General features: G+C 43.0%; 2 protein-coding genes across 2 annotated transcripts in view; one reads left to right on the plus strand and one right to left on the minus strand.

Moving 5' to 3' along the window:
• LOC309381830 (netrin-4-like) overlaps positions 1-15,532 on the plus strand; it is a 141,133-nt gene that overhangs the window by 36,885 nt on the left and 88,716 nt on the right. The gene's annotated exons all lie outside the window — the stretch shown is intronic.
• The window catches only part of UROC1 (urocanate hydratase 1), a 63,351-nt gene that overhangs the window by 30,717 nt on the left and 17,102 nt on the right, over positions 1-15,532 (minus strand). Inside the window, exons 5-8 of the mRNA XM_081946077.1 lie at positions 12,517-12,645; positions 6,034-6,095; positions 3,924-3,990; positions 1,403-1,546 (exon numbers count right to left, since the gene is read on the minus strand). Coding sequence (XP_081802203.1) covers positions 1,403-1,546; positions 3,924-3,990; positions 6,034-6,095; positions 12,517-12,645 — 402 coding nt within the window. The remainder of the gene's footprint in view (positions 1-1,402; positions 1,547-3,923; positions 3,991-6,033; positions 6,096-12,516; positions 12,646-15,532) is intronic.

A 15,532-nucleotide genomic window follows, 5' to 3' on the forward strand; every position in this document is an offset into this window, starting at 1 on the left:
AGGAAACAACTGTTCGAATTAGCAGTGAAGAAAGTCTATGTATTTTAGCCGTGTCTGCTCGTTGGGACTATCTGGGTTGTTTTTCTTGAACTTGAGTTGTCTGGGCAAATTATCTAGTGGCAAACAACCAAGCCTGTGTTCTGGGGGTCAGAACATCTGTGTATATCAGTTTCTAAGAAAACAATGAGAAAATTGAGGAATAAATTAGAGAAACATAAAGTTTTGGGTTTTGCCTATAATCATTAATTTTACTTACCCATTCTCAAGCAGTGAAATATCTCCATTCTTAAACGTTAAGATTTCGACAATTAGAAAAGTCTATATAACAGTGATGATGAAACTTTTAGACACCAAGTGCCCAAACTGTGCATGCACACTCATGCCCAAACTGAAAGGTACGCATGCGTGGACATGAGTTTGCACATGCGCCGACATATGTGCACACATGCGCAGCTGTGCACACATGCATGCATAGCAGAGACCCAAGGACCAGCTGGCCAGCGGCATGGCCAACTGTTTTTCACTTTTTAAAGCATTTTCTTCCTACCTATTTGCCGGAACCGGAAGTAAAAAAATGCTTTAAAAGGGTGGGGGGAAGGTTCCGATGATCGCATGGCGCAACTGGATGTCATGGAACTTCCCCCCCCTTTTTTTTGAAGCATTTTTTTACTGCCGGTTCCAGCAAACCTTAGCATTTTTTGCTACCGGTTGTAGCAAACCGATCAGAACCTATAGCATTTCATCCCTGGATTTATGTTTAGCAGTCATCTGATCGTTAGCATTCTTAAGATCAGCTGTTAGCTCTCTGAGAGTCATTGAGGCCACTTGGAAGTTTACCTGTACAGGTAGTCCTCAGCTTACAATGGTTCACTGAGTGACCGTTCAAAGTTACAACAGCACTGAAAAAAGTGACTTATGACCATTTTTCCACAACCATTCCTATATTCCCGTAGTCACGTGATCAAAGAGTTGGATGCTTGGCAACTGACTCCTCTTCATGACGGTTGCCGCATCCTGGGGTCATGCGATCCCTTCTGCGATCTTCTTACAAGCAAAGCTAATGGGGAAGCCAGATTCACTCAACAACCACGTTACTAACTGCAGTGATTCGCTTAACAATTGTGGCCCAAAAAGTCATACAAAATTCACTGAACAAATGTTTCACTTCACGACAAAAATTTTGGGCTCAATTGTGGTTGTAAGTCGAGGACTACCTGTACTCTGAGGATCCGCTGAATCGAAGTGCAAATGAGTATGGAACCTTCTTGGGTCTGCTGAAGGGACTGTGGTGACATATGATGCCAGTTTTTAAACACAGAAAGAAAGAATGGATATAACTGGAAAGTGAAGAGTAGGACAACTTGAATGAAAGCAGAAGGGTACAACTAAACGCAGAGGTTACCTCAGCAATAATTCCCACACATCCAGCAATGACTGCAGCTTTAGCTTGGGCACCGCTCATCCCTCCAAGGCCCGATGTGACAAAGACTTTGCCAGACAGATTCTCCACCCCCAAGTATCGACGGCCTGCATTGAGCACCGTTAGCTATAATTGAGAAATATAGGATCTGTAGCACATTTATAGCCTCATATACATGTTTATACGTGTGAAGGGAACCAGAAACAACAATCCATTTTAAACAGAACACTAATCATGTGGAATCGCGTGTGGCTAGCATGCATGCATATGTAAAGGTGTTTTAACATATGGATTTTTATGCATATTTGTGCATCTACATTTAGTGTCCACTAACACCACAAACAATGCTTCAAGTAGCCACTGAACTTCACATTCTCTCTATTTGCATTCCAAACTGCTGTGAAGGCATCCCCTGCCCACTCAGATGTGCCAAGTATCTTTTTGTGTGCGACACAAATAGACCTGGAAAATTTTCATTGGGGAAATCGCTTCATGATTTTTCAAGCACTGCTTGGGGAATAATCAGGATATAAATGTCTCAGATAAAGAAAATGGATTTCAAAGCTCTTACTGGCAAAAAATCTCCATAAGTGCACCAAAACTCCAGTGCCTATAGAAATTAATTTTCTAAATACAGGCATCTCTCTATATCAGTGTTTAACATAGATAGGCTACAATCTAGGATGTTTTGCCAGGTGAAATTCCAGTTGTCAGGCCTGGAAGCCATCTTTTACATTGGGCCTTCAGGCCTGCCACATTTTTCTGCTGTAGGAAAATGGGAGAGGGATTACATGGTGTATGGGAGATATACTAATATAAATAAACGTCTAATGTCTAATAACATTCCTTTCTCAGAGAGTCAAGGACATCTTGCCCTGCACCTGGAGGGGTGTGATTGGGAGGCATCTCCAGTTGGGGATGGTTCCTGATTGGGCCATGTGATGGACATGTGGGTGCTGGGCAGGGACTTGAAGTTTCACTTGGGTGGGGAAAACTGGAAGCTTTCAGGTTCGGATTTTCCCAGATGTGCCAATATGACATCTCTAATAAAATGGAATTTTGAGGAAACTCAAGCCTCGGAGGTTTTTGTTGTTGTTGGGGGTGTTACTTGGAACCCTGACACCAGTTTTTTGAAATTGGCATTTCCAGTTAAAATAATTCCCTTTAGCAATTGATAGAAAAGGCTATCTATTTAAAACTCTTTCAATCAGAAAAGATATGATAAACTTGAATAAATAAACTGAACTTGGAGAAAGCAATGTTTCGTAACAGTATTTTCCAAGTTTCTAGATAAGGTATTTTTTTCCCCTTCTGAATTAGTAGTGGAGTCACAGTTGACTTTTATCTGTAGTCCATTTGGGAGCCTGTTTTGACATACACATCCTAAAGAGTAATTTTGCTATATCTTCTAGACATTGGTTTTTTTCACTGCTAGTGACTGATAGCTTATTCTACATACCAGAATAATAACAGCAATAAGATCAACATTTTTATCACTATAATAGGAGCTGGGTGATGCTATGGAAACTCAGTAAAATCACTAGTGTGAAAAAGATAGAAAAATATATAATATCTGTACTAGAGACATGACAGAGAATTGAAAACATCTTTAATGGAAAAGGAAAGGAGAAATTATTAACTACATTATTCATTTAAGGCTATCCTCTGAATAGATGAAGAGGCATTTATTGAATCTGAAATTATCATTGAATCCAAAGGTTCTCATCAGAATGAAAAAAAGGGCATTGTAACATTATAAAACAAACTCCAGCCCTTGTATATATGCATATCAAAGTACTATATATCTTTTGTCATTTGTCTCTCTTCATCTGTATGAGGATGCCAATGGTTTTACATCAATCTTTATGATTTAATTCAAGGGATTCAGTTTAATTCAAGATATTTTAATGAATAGCTCTAATTGGCCTGAGCCAGCATGCTATGCCAATAGGAACCATAAGAGTGTTACCCTCAAAATATCTAAAAAACACCAGCTTGTGTTCCTTGATCTAATTTATTTAGAGGTACAATAGTTTTTCTTTTATGGCACAGAGTTTGGGAAATTACTGCTTTATGTTTATTACAATAAAATCTCTCAAACATTATAAAATGGAGGCTTAAGTCCTGTGTTCAACAAAGCGGTAAAGCCAGTCTAAATAAATGAATAAAGAAATATGCATAATCATACATCTCTATATTGTGTCTTTGAGTCAGTGTTGATGCCTGGTGACTGTCTAGACAAAAATGTGCAGTTTTTTGGTGAAACTTCAGAAATGGTTCATCATTACTTCTTTATTAGGGCTGAGAGAATATGACTGGCCTAAGGTTACCCAGCTGGTTTTGTGCTCAAGGTGGGACTAGAACTCACAGTCTCCTGGTACCTAACCTGGCGCATTAATCATTACATCAAACTGTCTGTATAGTGTAAATATATTGTGACAAAAAACAACGGCAACTATGAATTGTTTCAAGAAGTATTCTTCTACATTGGCCCAGTTCTCACCACAGTTCCATGGACTATCCCTTGTGGTCCAATGTAGCAATAGCTTCCAGCTGTCATCTGTCCATACCTGTAAAAAAAGATGCTATTTTCTCAAACATGTATGAATATTATGAGAGCAAACAAAAGCAACGGTAAAAGCAAATATGCAGATATATATATATATATATATATATATATATATATATATATATATATATATATATATATATATATATATATATATATATGAGCCGTGGTGGCGCAATGGGTAGAATGCAGTATTGCAGGCCACTTCTGCTGACTGCCGGCTGCTTGCAATTTGGCAATTCGAATCTCACCAGGTTCAAGGTTGACTCAGCCTTCTATCCTTCCGAAGTCAGTAAAATGAGGACCCAGATTGTTGGGGCCAATATGCTGACTCTGTAAACCATTTAGAGAGAGCTGTAAAAGCACTATGAAGCAGTATATAAGTCTAAGTGCTATTGCTATTGTGGTTCATTAACCTAATGATATAAAGCAGGGGTGTCAAACTCATGTTGTCACGGTGGCATCACATGATGTATTGGGACTTTTTTCCCCTTTGCTAAACTGGTGTGGCCAGTGCATGATGCATCCGGTCCGTGGGCCGTGAGTTTGACAGCCCTGATATAGATTGTCCAGTTGATCATCTATACTTTTTCATGAAACTGGAGTGTGATATCAAATGATATACTGTATGACAAATTAAGCCTTGTGCCCACTAATCTTCAATATTTATATTAATGGCTTGAGTTAAAGAGTTAGAGAAAATGTAAATAATGCTAAATTGGGTGGAATAATTAAAAGGGCAAAAGAAAATTCAAACCTATCTTTACAAGTTAGAGAAAAAAGATGAATATAATGAAATTTGAGTGAGAATCAAAGTTACAGGATGGAGAATACTTGGCTTGAAGATGTTAAAAGGTTGATCACAAACTGAGTATGAATCAGCACTGCAATATGTCTGTTGAAAAGGAAATTAAATTTGAGGCTGCGTTATTAGATGCGTAAAATCATATTAATTATTACTTGAACTGAAATCTGCATGAGTCACAGCAATTCTGCAGTACTGTAATCAATTTTAAGATGGATTCACAGAAACTGGTATAGAGCAGTGAGAATTATCAATCAGTGATGTGCGGTGAGATTTATGGTTGGTGAAGCTGGTGACGTCATCAAACCGCATGGTTGCTCCGATCGCATGGGCGCAGCCTGACTGGAGAAGTTTCTCTTCTCAGAAATGTCAGAAAGGGACAGGCAGGCTGCCACAGCTCCACTGAGAAGACATTTCTGAGAAGAGAAACTTCTCCTTTCTCCTCCTTCCCCTCCCCCACTCCCTTCTAGCACTGATGATGTTACCTAGGCATTTTTTGCATCGGGCGAGCCCGGAATCCTTGCAAGGGGAATGGGACCACGTGTGCAGGAGGCTCGGAAGCGCCAGCCTCAGATCAGCGTGAGCCGTGGTCCCCTTCCCCTGCACATGTGGTCCCATTCCCCTTGCAAGGATCCCGGGGTCGCCCAATGCAAAAAATGGCGAGATCAGCGCACTTGGGGCTGCTGCTGTGATGTCCAGGGAGGCTAAACCAAGCTGTGCGGCTTCCCGGAGTATTTTTTTTTTATTTTCATGATAAGAGTAGTGAGGCTCTGCCTCCCCTGTCTCCCCTGACTGCACGTCACTGTTATCAATGGACTAGAAAACTAAGTCCTATGAGGAAAGGTTTAAAGAAATGGAAATGTTTGGAGGAGAAAAAGGAAGACGGGGAAAATTTCACAGAACTCTTCAAACACCTAAAAAAAATGTCATCAGAGATGAAAGTCAAATTTTATAATGTACTCTTCCATAGTGCAAGAAACAGAGCAATGAATGTAAGTATAGGAAAGCAGATGCCAACTGGATATTAAAAGATAAAGTTTAATGATAAGATAAATATATCCAATCAGTCAGAGAGACTGATCAGTTCACCTTCACTAGAGCTATTCAAATGGAGCCTAGACAGATTTCTACTGAAAATGCTCTGATTTGCATATCAGTATTGTGTTTTTCCAACTCTCTATGATTTTATAGATTTAACAGATTAGACAAAAGAAATTTGGGAATGGATACCGTACTTACATTGTAACTCCTTTTGCAAACATAGATTCATATTCCTCTCTAGAGGAATAATTAGGGATTACCTAAGTAAAGAAAAAAGCAAAATTAGTAGGAATGAAGAATTAAAGAAATAGTCTCTGAACCAGATTTTGTTTAAACATATTCCATTATAGCCCATTCTTATAGTGCGTGATGGCTGATATGCTCATTCTTATGGGAGATATTGGATTAATTTCATTTAATAAAGTTCTTAAAGCAGGAATATTTTTTTCAGAATAACACAGTTGGAAGGGACCTTGGAGGTCTTCTAGCCCAACCCCCATTCAAGCAGGAAACCTTGAACATTTCAGACAAATAATTGTCCAATCTCTTTTTTTTAAAAAAAAAAAAAACCCTCCGGTGTTGGACCACCCACAACTTCAAAGCATGCTCAATCTCAATAAATTTTCGCAATGACCAATGGAAACAAATAATCCTTACTAATTGCAAATTGAGATGGTTGGATGATCTGGCTCTCCATGGAACAAGAAGAGAGAGCTATAGAATGCCAAATGTGAGCTGGAAAATGAAAGTAAAGGAAAGAAAAGGAAATTAAATGGTCTTATACTTTGTAGTGAGGGGAGAATCTTTTTTCAGCCAATAGTTATACTGACTGGCATGCTGTTGGCCAACCTCTAAAATGTGGGAAAAATCAGGACAAAGAAGGGAGAGACCAGAACAAAAGTAAAGTTACGTTATTGTATGTAGTAGATTGGATTCTGTCAATTAAATATAGTTAGCAACCACATATCCTATGTATAATAATCTTGTCATTTATATAGTTTGGTAGCATTTTGTGAGAACATTCTGGGAAGAGCACATAGAGCCTTAAAACCACAGACGTTGTAGCCTTGTCACATTATATCTTTAAGGTCACTATAGCTGACTGTTGTGGCCCAGCAGGCGCCGCTGCCGCTGCCACCAGACTCCGAGAGTGAGGGTCCCTATGAGTCGGCTCAAGAGGAGGTGGGGGACCCTGGACAGGGTTCCGATGCTGAGCAGGGATCGGAGAGTCTGGTCGGCCACCAGGAGGCGCCTGAGGCATGGAGCAGCGGTGAGAGCCAGAGGAGGGGGGCTCCCGATGCCATGCCTTGGAGCAGCGGGGAGGAGTCACGAGACCGTGAGTCAGAACTGAACAGGGAGTTCCTGGACGCTCGTTATCTCACTGCGCCCATAGACGCAAGGAGCGTGGGCATAATTATCGGCGATAAGAGCTCTCAGCTGCTGATCAGGAGGCTCCTCTCCAGGTTATAAAAGGGTTGACTGTGCATACGCCCTTTGCAGCAGTCAACAGAGGACTTATGCCAGAAGTTCTAGTCTGGAATTCTAGCAAGCTGGATAGCTGCTTTCGTGTTTTGTTTTTGTGAGTTTTGTCTTGGTGGTTTACTGCAATAAACCTTGTTCCCTTGTACTGTTCCGGAGTGTGTTCCGTGTGGGCAAAGGAGGAAGGGGGGGTCAGAACACTGACTGACAGCTGAATAGGAACTTTCCATTAGAAAATGATAGAATTCTCATTTGATAAATCCTGTGTACATCAGCACAGGGATGCGGGTTTCTTTTGGTAACCGAATCTACTTGCTCTGCATATGCTATCCTTGAAAACCATGAACCTTCAATCTCCACCTTGGATGGTGGCTTCACCTTGAAAATAAGGAGACATAGTTGTGCCTTAGTGATGGCAGAGCAGTAATTACACTTATTGACTGGAAGGTTGCAGTTCGAGATCCAAATACCACATGACAGGGTGAACTCCTGTACTTGCCCCAGCTTGCTCTTGAATGCAAATGCAAGTAGATAAATAGGTATCAGTTTGCTGGGAAGGTAACTGTTAGATTGGGTAATGCGTAGGCACACACAGGCTTAACGGTAACAACAGCTCTTTATTAAGTACAACAAGTGAGAACAATCCAGCGAAGGTTGAGTCTGACAGCAGCCCTTTTATAGGGAGCTGTCAGACCCTTCGACCAATAGGATTAAACCTCTGTTCCCACTGGAACAGAAGACCTTGGTGGAAACCACTGTAGTTAGAACAAGTATCTAACACCCCTCCCCTCTTGGATGGAACAATCCTACTTGTTACGTACTCACGCAGGTAGGTGGGCTTTTGGGTAGCTCTGCCTGACCTGCGCAGTTCAGTAGGAGGGGTTTCCTTGGACAGGTTGGACGGACCTGTTTGCTCCGCAGCTCCCCTTGGTGGAAGCTCCTGGACCGTTCACAGGCCGCGGCTGGAGCTTCTAGAGCCGGTTTGCTCAGAACTCACTGAAGGCTTGCAACTTAACCAGATAAGTTTCCTGTTACCCTTGGGCTTGACCTGGCCATGGAAGGAGTGAGTGTTTGCTCCATTTGGGTAGGGCTTTGGCTAACTCATGCAGGAGTTATCTCTGGTTGTCTAAGAGTGGAGTTGGAGAGGCGGCTATGGAGTTGGTCAATATGCCTTCTCCAATTCCTACCATCCTCGAGCTCTAGGAGGCAAGAGCGAAGGCCGGTGATGCCTATCACTGTGGCAGGAATCCACAGAGTTCCCCCGGTGTAGTTGTGGGCATATACCGAATCCCCTATGCTAAATGTCCGAATCTTGCTTGTAGAATCTGGGGGCGATGAGGCAGAATAATTGGGGTGTAGCCAGTCTAAGTGGGACCTTAGCCGGCGACCCATGAGAAGCTTGGAGGGGCTTCTCCCAGTAGTGGTACTGGGTGTGATGTGCTGAATTAGCAAATAGTGGTCGACCTGTGTTTGCCAATCTCCCAGGCCCATCTTAGAGAGGGCCTCTTCTGCAGATCTCACCATTGTCTCCGCCTGGTCTGTACTCCTGGCACAGTGTGCAGGTAGCCACCCATTCTTCGATCTCCCTGTCCATGTTAGGCCACCACAAGTAACTCCTAGCCAAAGACTTCATCCTGACAATTCCAGGATGCCCTACATGTAAATACTCTAATACTGCAATGCTCAGTTGGGGTGGAACAACAACCCGGTCCCCCTACAGTAAACAGCCATTTATAACCGATAACTCATCGTGTTTGGCAAAATGCATTTTGAAATCAGCCCCAACAGGCCCCTTGGGCCACCCCCTCCACACCCAGTTCAAAATTTGTTTGATGGTGGAGTCCTTTGAAGAGTGACAGGCAACGTCACTGGACGAGACAGGACCAGTCTCAAGGCAGTCAATAAGGAGGACTGGCATCTCGGGGGTAGCGTCAGTGAGAAGTTCAGGCAGTGGGCAGCGGCTTAGAGCATCAGCATGCCCCAAAGTGGAGCCTGGTCGGTGGATGAGACAGTAGGAGTAGGCAGCTAGGAAGATGGTCCATCTGGTCATGCGGGGTGATAATAACACTGGGGTAGGTCGGTCCCCAGCCAGTAAGCCAATAACAGCTTGTGGTCCATAACCAGTTCGAAGTCCTGGCCATATAGATACTCATGGAACCTTTTTACTCTGGCCACTGCAGCCAAAGCCTCACGGTCCAGCTGGCGTAGTTCCGCTCTGCGGCAGACAAAGTCCTGGAGTAAAATGCAATAGGGGCTTCGGTTCCTTTGGGCATGCGGTGGCTGAGGATGGCGATGCCATCAAACGGGGAAGTGTCACAGGTCAGCACCAATGGCAGGGTCTGGCTGTATTGTACCAGAAAGGAATCCGCCAACAGGAGTCATTTTACCATGGCAAATGCGGCTGCCTCGGCTTTGCCCCAGGACCACTTCACGTTCTTAGCCAGGAGATGGTGTAAGGGCTCAGCAATGGTGGCTTTCTGTTTAAGAAAGACACTGTAGAAATTAAGGAACCAGAGGAATGCCTGCAGCTCGGTTTGATTGCAAGGTGTGGGGGCGTCCTGAATTGCTTTATTTTTTTTTTGTGGTCAGGTGAATCCCAGAACCATTGATTAGGTACCCTAAGAATTCAAACCTTGTCACGTTAGTTTGGCATTTTTCTTTTTTGAGGTGGAGGCTTTTGTCTCTAATTCAAGCCAAAACTGTTTGTACACATTTGAAAAGTTGTGCCTCATTTGCAGCCAATACCAAGATGTTGTCGAAATAGGGGACGACTCCTGGAATCCCCTGCAAAAGCCATTCCATGACGCTTTGGCACAGTCCAGGGGTGATACTAACACTGAATTGCAGGCGGTGACATTTGAATGCACCCCTGTGCGCCACAATGATCTGGGCCTCCGACGTAGCGCCATCTATAAGCAATTGTTGGTATGCCTGTACCATGTCTAATTTTGCGAAACATTTTCCGGGGCCTAATGAATGAAGGAGGTGCTGTATAATGGGTACTGGATAGGCGCTTTGTTGTAGTGCTTTATTTATTGTGCAATTGTAGCCCGCGCAGATGCAGACAGACCCATCAGATTTGACAGGTGTCACTATAGGGGTCTCCCAGCGTGCGTGATCGACTGGCTCTAGGATTCCCTGGCCTATGAGCTTGTCAATTTTCCTGTCAATTTTAGGGCGGAGAGCAAAAGGTACTCTCCTGGGTTTTAGCCTTATTGGGGCTATGTTGGAGTCCAAACTAAAGGAAATTGGAGTCCCCACATACTTACCCAGACCGGTGCCGAAGACGTCCTTGAACTCCTTAAAGATGGCTTCAGCGCCGTCATTTTTCAAGGTGTTGATACCGGTCAGCTCTAGGCCCAGGGCTTGGAACCAATCTAGCCCTCGGAGGCTCTGCAGGTTGCCGCTGACCACTGTCACTGGGAGTTTCCCACTGAACTGCTTGAACTTCACCTGGAAGGTGCCTTGGCCCACGATGGGGACCTGGTTTCCCTGGTAATCACGTAGGCAGATGTCAGGGGTGCGAAGATGCTGCTTCTTTAGGCTACGGATAGCCTGCTTTAGGGTAGACCATGGCATGATGGTCAGTGATGACCCACTGTCGATCTCCATCTCACATGGAGAGTCCTCGATGAGGACTGTGACCTTCAGCTTTTTTGGCCACCTGGTGCAGACCTGGCCAATTGACGTGTGGTAGGTGAATCTATTGTCGCCCTCTGAGCGCCGTGGTGGCTTCTGCCAGGCCCCTTGGTTTGGTGTGCTTCTAGGCTGCCAGGTAGTGACAGGGAATTCGCTCCGGCACACCTTGGCGATGTGTCCCTTTCGCTCGCAGCGCTGGCAGGTTGTGTCACGGAAACAGCAAACCGAACTGGCATGGTGTCCTCTGCAGCTAGCGCAAAGCGGGAGACGTGGTTTGAATTTGCGCGCCGGCTGGGTGTGGCTACTGCGTATGCGGCAGCTGTCATCTTCCTCGGCCTCTGAGCTCTCGGGCTCTGCAGGCTCACGATGTACGCGTGTACTCTTTCGGGCGTCTTGTGGAGCGCTTTGGCGCTGCAGAGTCTCAGTAGATTTGATGGCTGATTCGGACACCCTGGCCTCGTCCAATGCGATCTGCAGAGTGAGGTTAGATTTAATGAGTAACCTCCTCTGCAGGTTAATGTCCTGCACGTCGCAAATTATGCGGTCCAGAATCAGCTCATCCAGGTCTCGGAATTCGCAGTACACTGAGGCCTTGTGAAGCGCCGCAACGTACTCATTAATCGACTCGCCCTCTTTCTGGTTCCTGATACCTCATGCCGGCGAACATGCTTGGATAGCTTGGGTGCATAATGGGTCCTCAACATTTGCTGGAGCATGGACCAGGCAACTGATTGCAGTGGTGTCGGCTCAGAGAGGTCTTTCCCCATCTCGAACACTTCCCGGCCACAGTATCCGAGGAACATGTTCTTCTTGTGGCCTTCAGAAAGGCCCATGAGGTCATTTGCCTCGAGCAAGCAGTCAAATCGTAGCATGTACGAGTCCCAGTGCTCGGTGACTGGGTCATACGGAGTTGGTGGGGCGTGCATGGCCATTCTGTGTTCAGAGGGCGTTTTGAGTTTGCCACTCAAAAATGGCTGCTCGAAACCATGCTGAGCTCCGGGCTGGATTTACTTGCTGGATTGCTATGCTCTTTTCGGTTCACCTAGTTGCCTTCCAATCCCAACTTTGTCGCCAGTGTTAGATTGGGTAATGGATAGGCACACACAGGCTTAACAGTAACAACAGCTCTTTATTAAGTACAACAAGTGAGAACAATCCAGCAAAGGTTGAGTCTGACAGCAGCCCTTTTATAGGGAGCTATCAGACCCTTCAACCAATAGGATTAAACCTCTGTTCCCACCGGAACAGAGGACCTTGGTGGAAACCACTGTAGTTAGAACAAGTATCTAACAGTAACAGCATTCCATGCACTTCGGGATATAGTCATGCTGGCCACATGTCTACGGAAGCTTCTTCAGACAATATTTACTCCCTCAGCTAAGAAATGGAGATGAGTACCTTTAACTTTCATACAAGCTACTAATGAAAGGCCCAATCTCTCCATAAGAGATGTGACTTCATGCTTAGTATAAATAATTACAGTGGACCTACTGAAAGGTCAAAACTAGAGGTGTCACAATGATAAAGAAATAGCAAAGAGGAGATATTGTTGCCTTTATTTACCATGCCATTAGTGATAACTAATCGAGGTGCATTGCAATGGCTTGGGAAGAGTCCTAAGGGATGTCCACTGTACATAACTAATGTCTGTTCTTCAGTCATCTCAGATAAATAGTGCATCACCAGCCAGAACTAGAGAAAGGAAAGAAGTAGTAGATTAGCTTCTTGTCTTAAAAGGATTGTTGTTCTACAGATTTTTAATAGCTAGACCAGACACAATGACGGGAGACCACTTGATGAGAATTCTTGATGAGAAAAGTGGTGAGGCTGATTAAAAATGCATTATCAGGTGGGAATAGACAATGAGCTCCTAATCTAATATTTTCACACAGAAATGGTTTCTCCCCTATTGTTTTTATTGATAACGGGAATTAAAAAGTAAACTTTTTCCTACTACCAGGGAAAGAGAGCTAAACTGATGGATGGGGTGAAAATATGGACTGGTTAACAGCCTTTTTTATGATGGCACAGTAGAAATTAGAATTATATAGAAATGTGCAAGTAGCCCTGTTTGTAGTACAACTCAATATTTGAAACTGTAAAATCAATCAGAACTTTTCATTCAACACATTAAAACTATTTAGGCAATATATAATCTCAACACAATTTCAGGTTTTTAGATTTCCTGTCCAATCCTATTTTTACTGGCCCATTGACTTCAATGAACCCTAGACAAAAGACAATCCAGGTAAAAAATAGTGACTTGGGATGCCAGGAGGAGGAGAAGGGCAGATGGGGCAAGGAGACGATAAGGATTCTATTTCCCAGGTGCTATGAACAATAATTTTGCTCCCCTCTCACTGTATTTTTTTTCTTTTATCAATGGGCTTTGGAATGAGGATTTTCTATTACAAAGGTTTACATTAGCAGAGGTTTGGATTTCTTCCAGGAGCTTTAAAGAAACTTGGTTGGTTGGTAGGTTTGTTTGATTGATTGGTTCTTTGTATACTTTTCCTGAAAAAGAAGAAAGTCTCCTTGCCCTCTTCTCAATTACTTTTTGGAAGGGAACTGTCATTAGGACTAATGGCAATTTTGAGCCTAATTCTGGTCCCATCTCCTACTCTGGTATTAGCCATTTTCCAAATCATCACAGGTACTTTTTGATAGCATAACTCTTAGCTGTCAAAGCCTTGATGGAAATCTGACTGCCTCTGGAGATCATTGGTTAGTTGTCATGTAGACTTCCTTGTATATTTGGTTGGCCACTGTGGAAATAGACTACTGGCCAGGGATCTAATCCAGCAGGGCATTACTTATATTCTTATGTAGCATTCATTAGAAATGTCATCCAGCCAAATGTTTTCCAAATGTATTGGATTTCCCTGTTGAGATATTTAAGCATTCAGTAGAAAAATGTACTGGACCGTTTTGGGCCAATTGCTATCACTGTGATCTAACTTACTTCAGTAGGTTAGGTTTAAGAGAGGGAGGAAAGGTTCATCTCAGCTACTGGAGAAAGACCAAGATGCCAATAAAATAAATAAATAATGAGAAAATGTGGGTCAGGCATCTGTAAAAAAAGGATATTCCAGGGCAAACATGGCAAACTACAAATGAGTTTTTGTAACTCATTAAAAAGGGGAGAAAAAGGCAGCATTGATAACAAGCAAGGAACAACACTTTGAGGTGCAATTTTGCTACAATCGCACATCTTTAAAAACAGTCTCTTTTTCACCATATCAAGCAGGCAGAACAAGCTGGCTTTATTGCAATGAAATAAAATCATTCACCCAATAGCTATTCTTAAGTAACCAGAATGACAAAGAAGTATTGTTTGTTCTGCTGTGAAACTCTTTTGAGGTATCACACTCCTATCAGAACAGGAGCCAAAGTACAGACAGAAGGCGTCCATAGATTGTATTGTCTCGGTTCCACAGTGCATCTCAAGATGTATGCCCTAAAGTACACCAAGGCACACTAGATACAAAGTCATGCTCATCATATATATTTTAGGAAGCATAGTTGCTATTTTGAGAAGAAAAACACAGAAGGCTCCACTCTGCCTGGGAATCCGGGAATCCTAATTCTAAAACAAAAAAACCAACAATCAGCAGAACTGGCTAGTCTGCATAGGGCCTTCCTGCACGTCCATCTATCTCCTTATTGAGAAAATGTGAAAGCAATGCATAAAATAAATGGTGAACTAACTAGCTTGGTGTAGTTAGTCACATAAGTCCTCCTGCACATTTCTGTTCAAACTGGGGTAGTTCTGGGTGCAATCTCCTTTGAACTTTGCTCCATGGGAGCACAAAATTGTGGAGTTCTTGGTGATTTCTGAGTTTGGTTGCTTTCTTGCAGATGTTTCATTATCCTGCTAGGTAACATTATAAATTACCTAGTTAGGTAGTGAAATGTCTAGAAGAAAGCAACAACCAAGCTTAGAGAGCACCAAGGACTCCAGAGTTCAATCCAGAGATATAAATATTCTCTTCTATTGGAGTTTAGGATTGTGCTGGCTCTCAAGGACATCATACAAGTCAAACTACTCCCATGAAAAGTATTACAAATTGTTCCTTCCATTCTTCTGTTTGGTTCTTGTTCTTGTAAGGGGGGGACTATAACCCCTTCCTCCTAAGCTACTTGTTTTGAAAGGACCTGGAAGCATTCAAGGTATAGTTGTACTTTGCAACTATACACCAGTGCAGAATCTTGAAAAATGAAGATTCCACATAAAAAGGATCCCCATGGAGATAAAACTCCCTTTCCTTCAGATCTTTGTCTTGGAAGGACAATAACAATCTAAGGTCCCGTAAACAAGGCCTTGAAAAAATCACTGAGGAGGAGGAGAGGGGGGGAGATGACTGTTGGTATATGGGCTTATCTACTTATCCCAGCCTTTTCTTTTGTCTTCTTAAAACAAAATGATATAATCAGGGAAGGCTGATGGTAGGATTACTATATAATAGAAAACAGAGCGCCAGATTTTATTGATTTATTAAATTTATATGCTGCCCATCTCACTATTCAAAGTGACTCTGGGCAGCATATAAATTTAATAAACAAACAAACAAGATTGGTG

This window comes from Natrix helvetica (assembly GCF_964273705.1).
Source record: "Natrix helvetica genome assembly, chromosome: 1".
In the NCBI taxonomy this organism is placed as follows: domain Eukaryota; kingdom Metazoa; phylum Chordata; class Lepidosauria; order Squamata; family Natricidae; genus Natrix; species Natrix helvetica.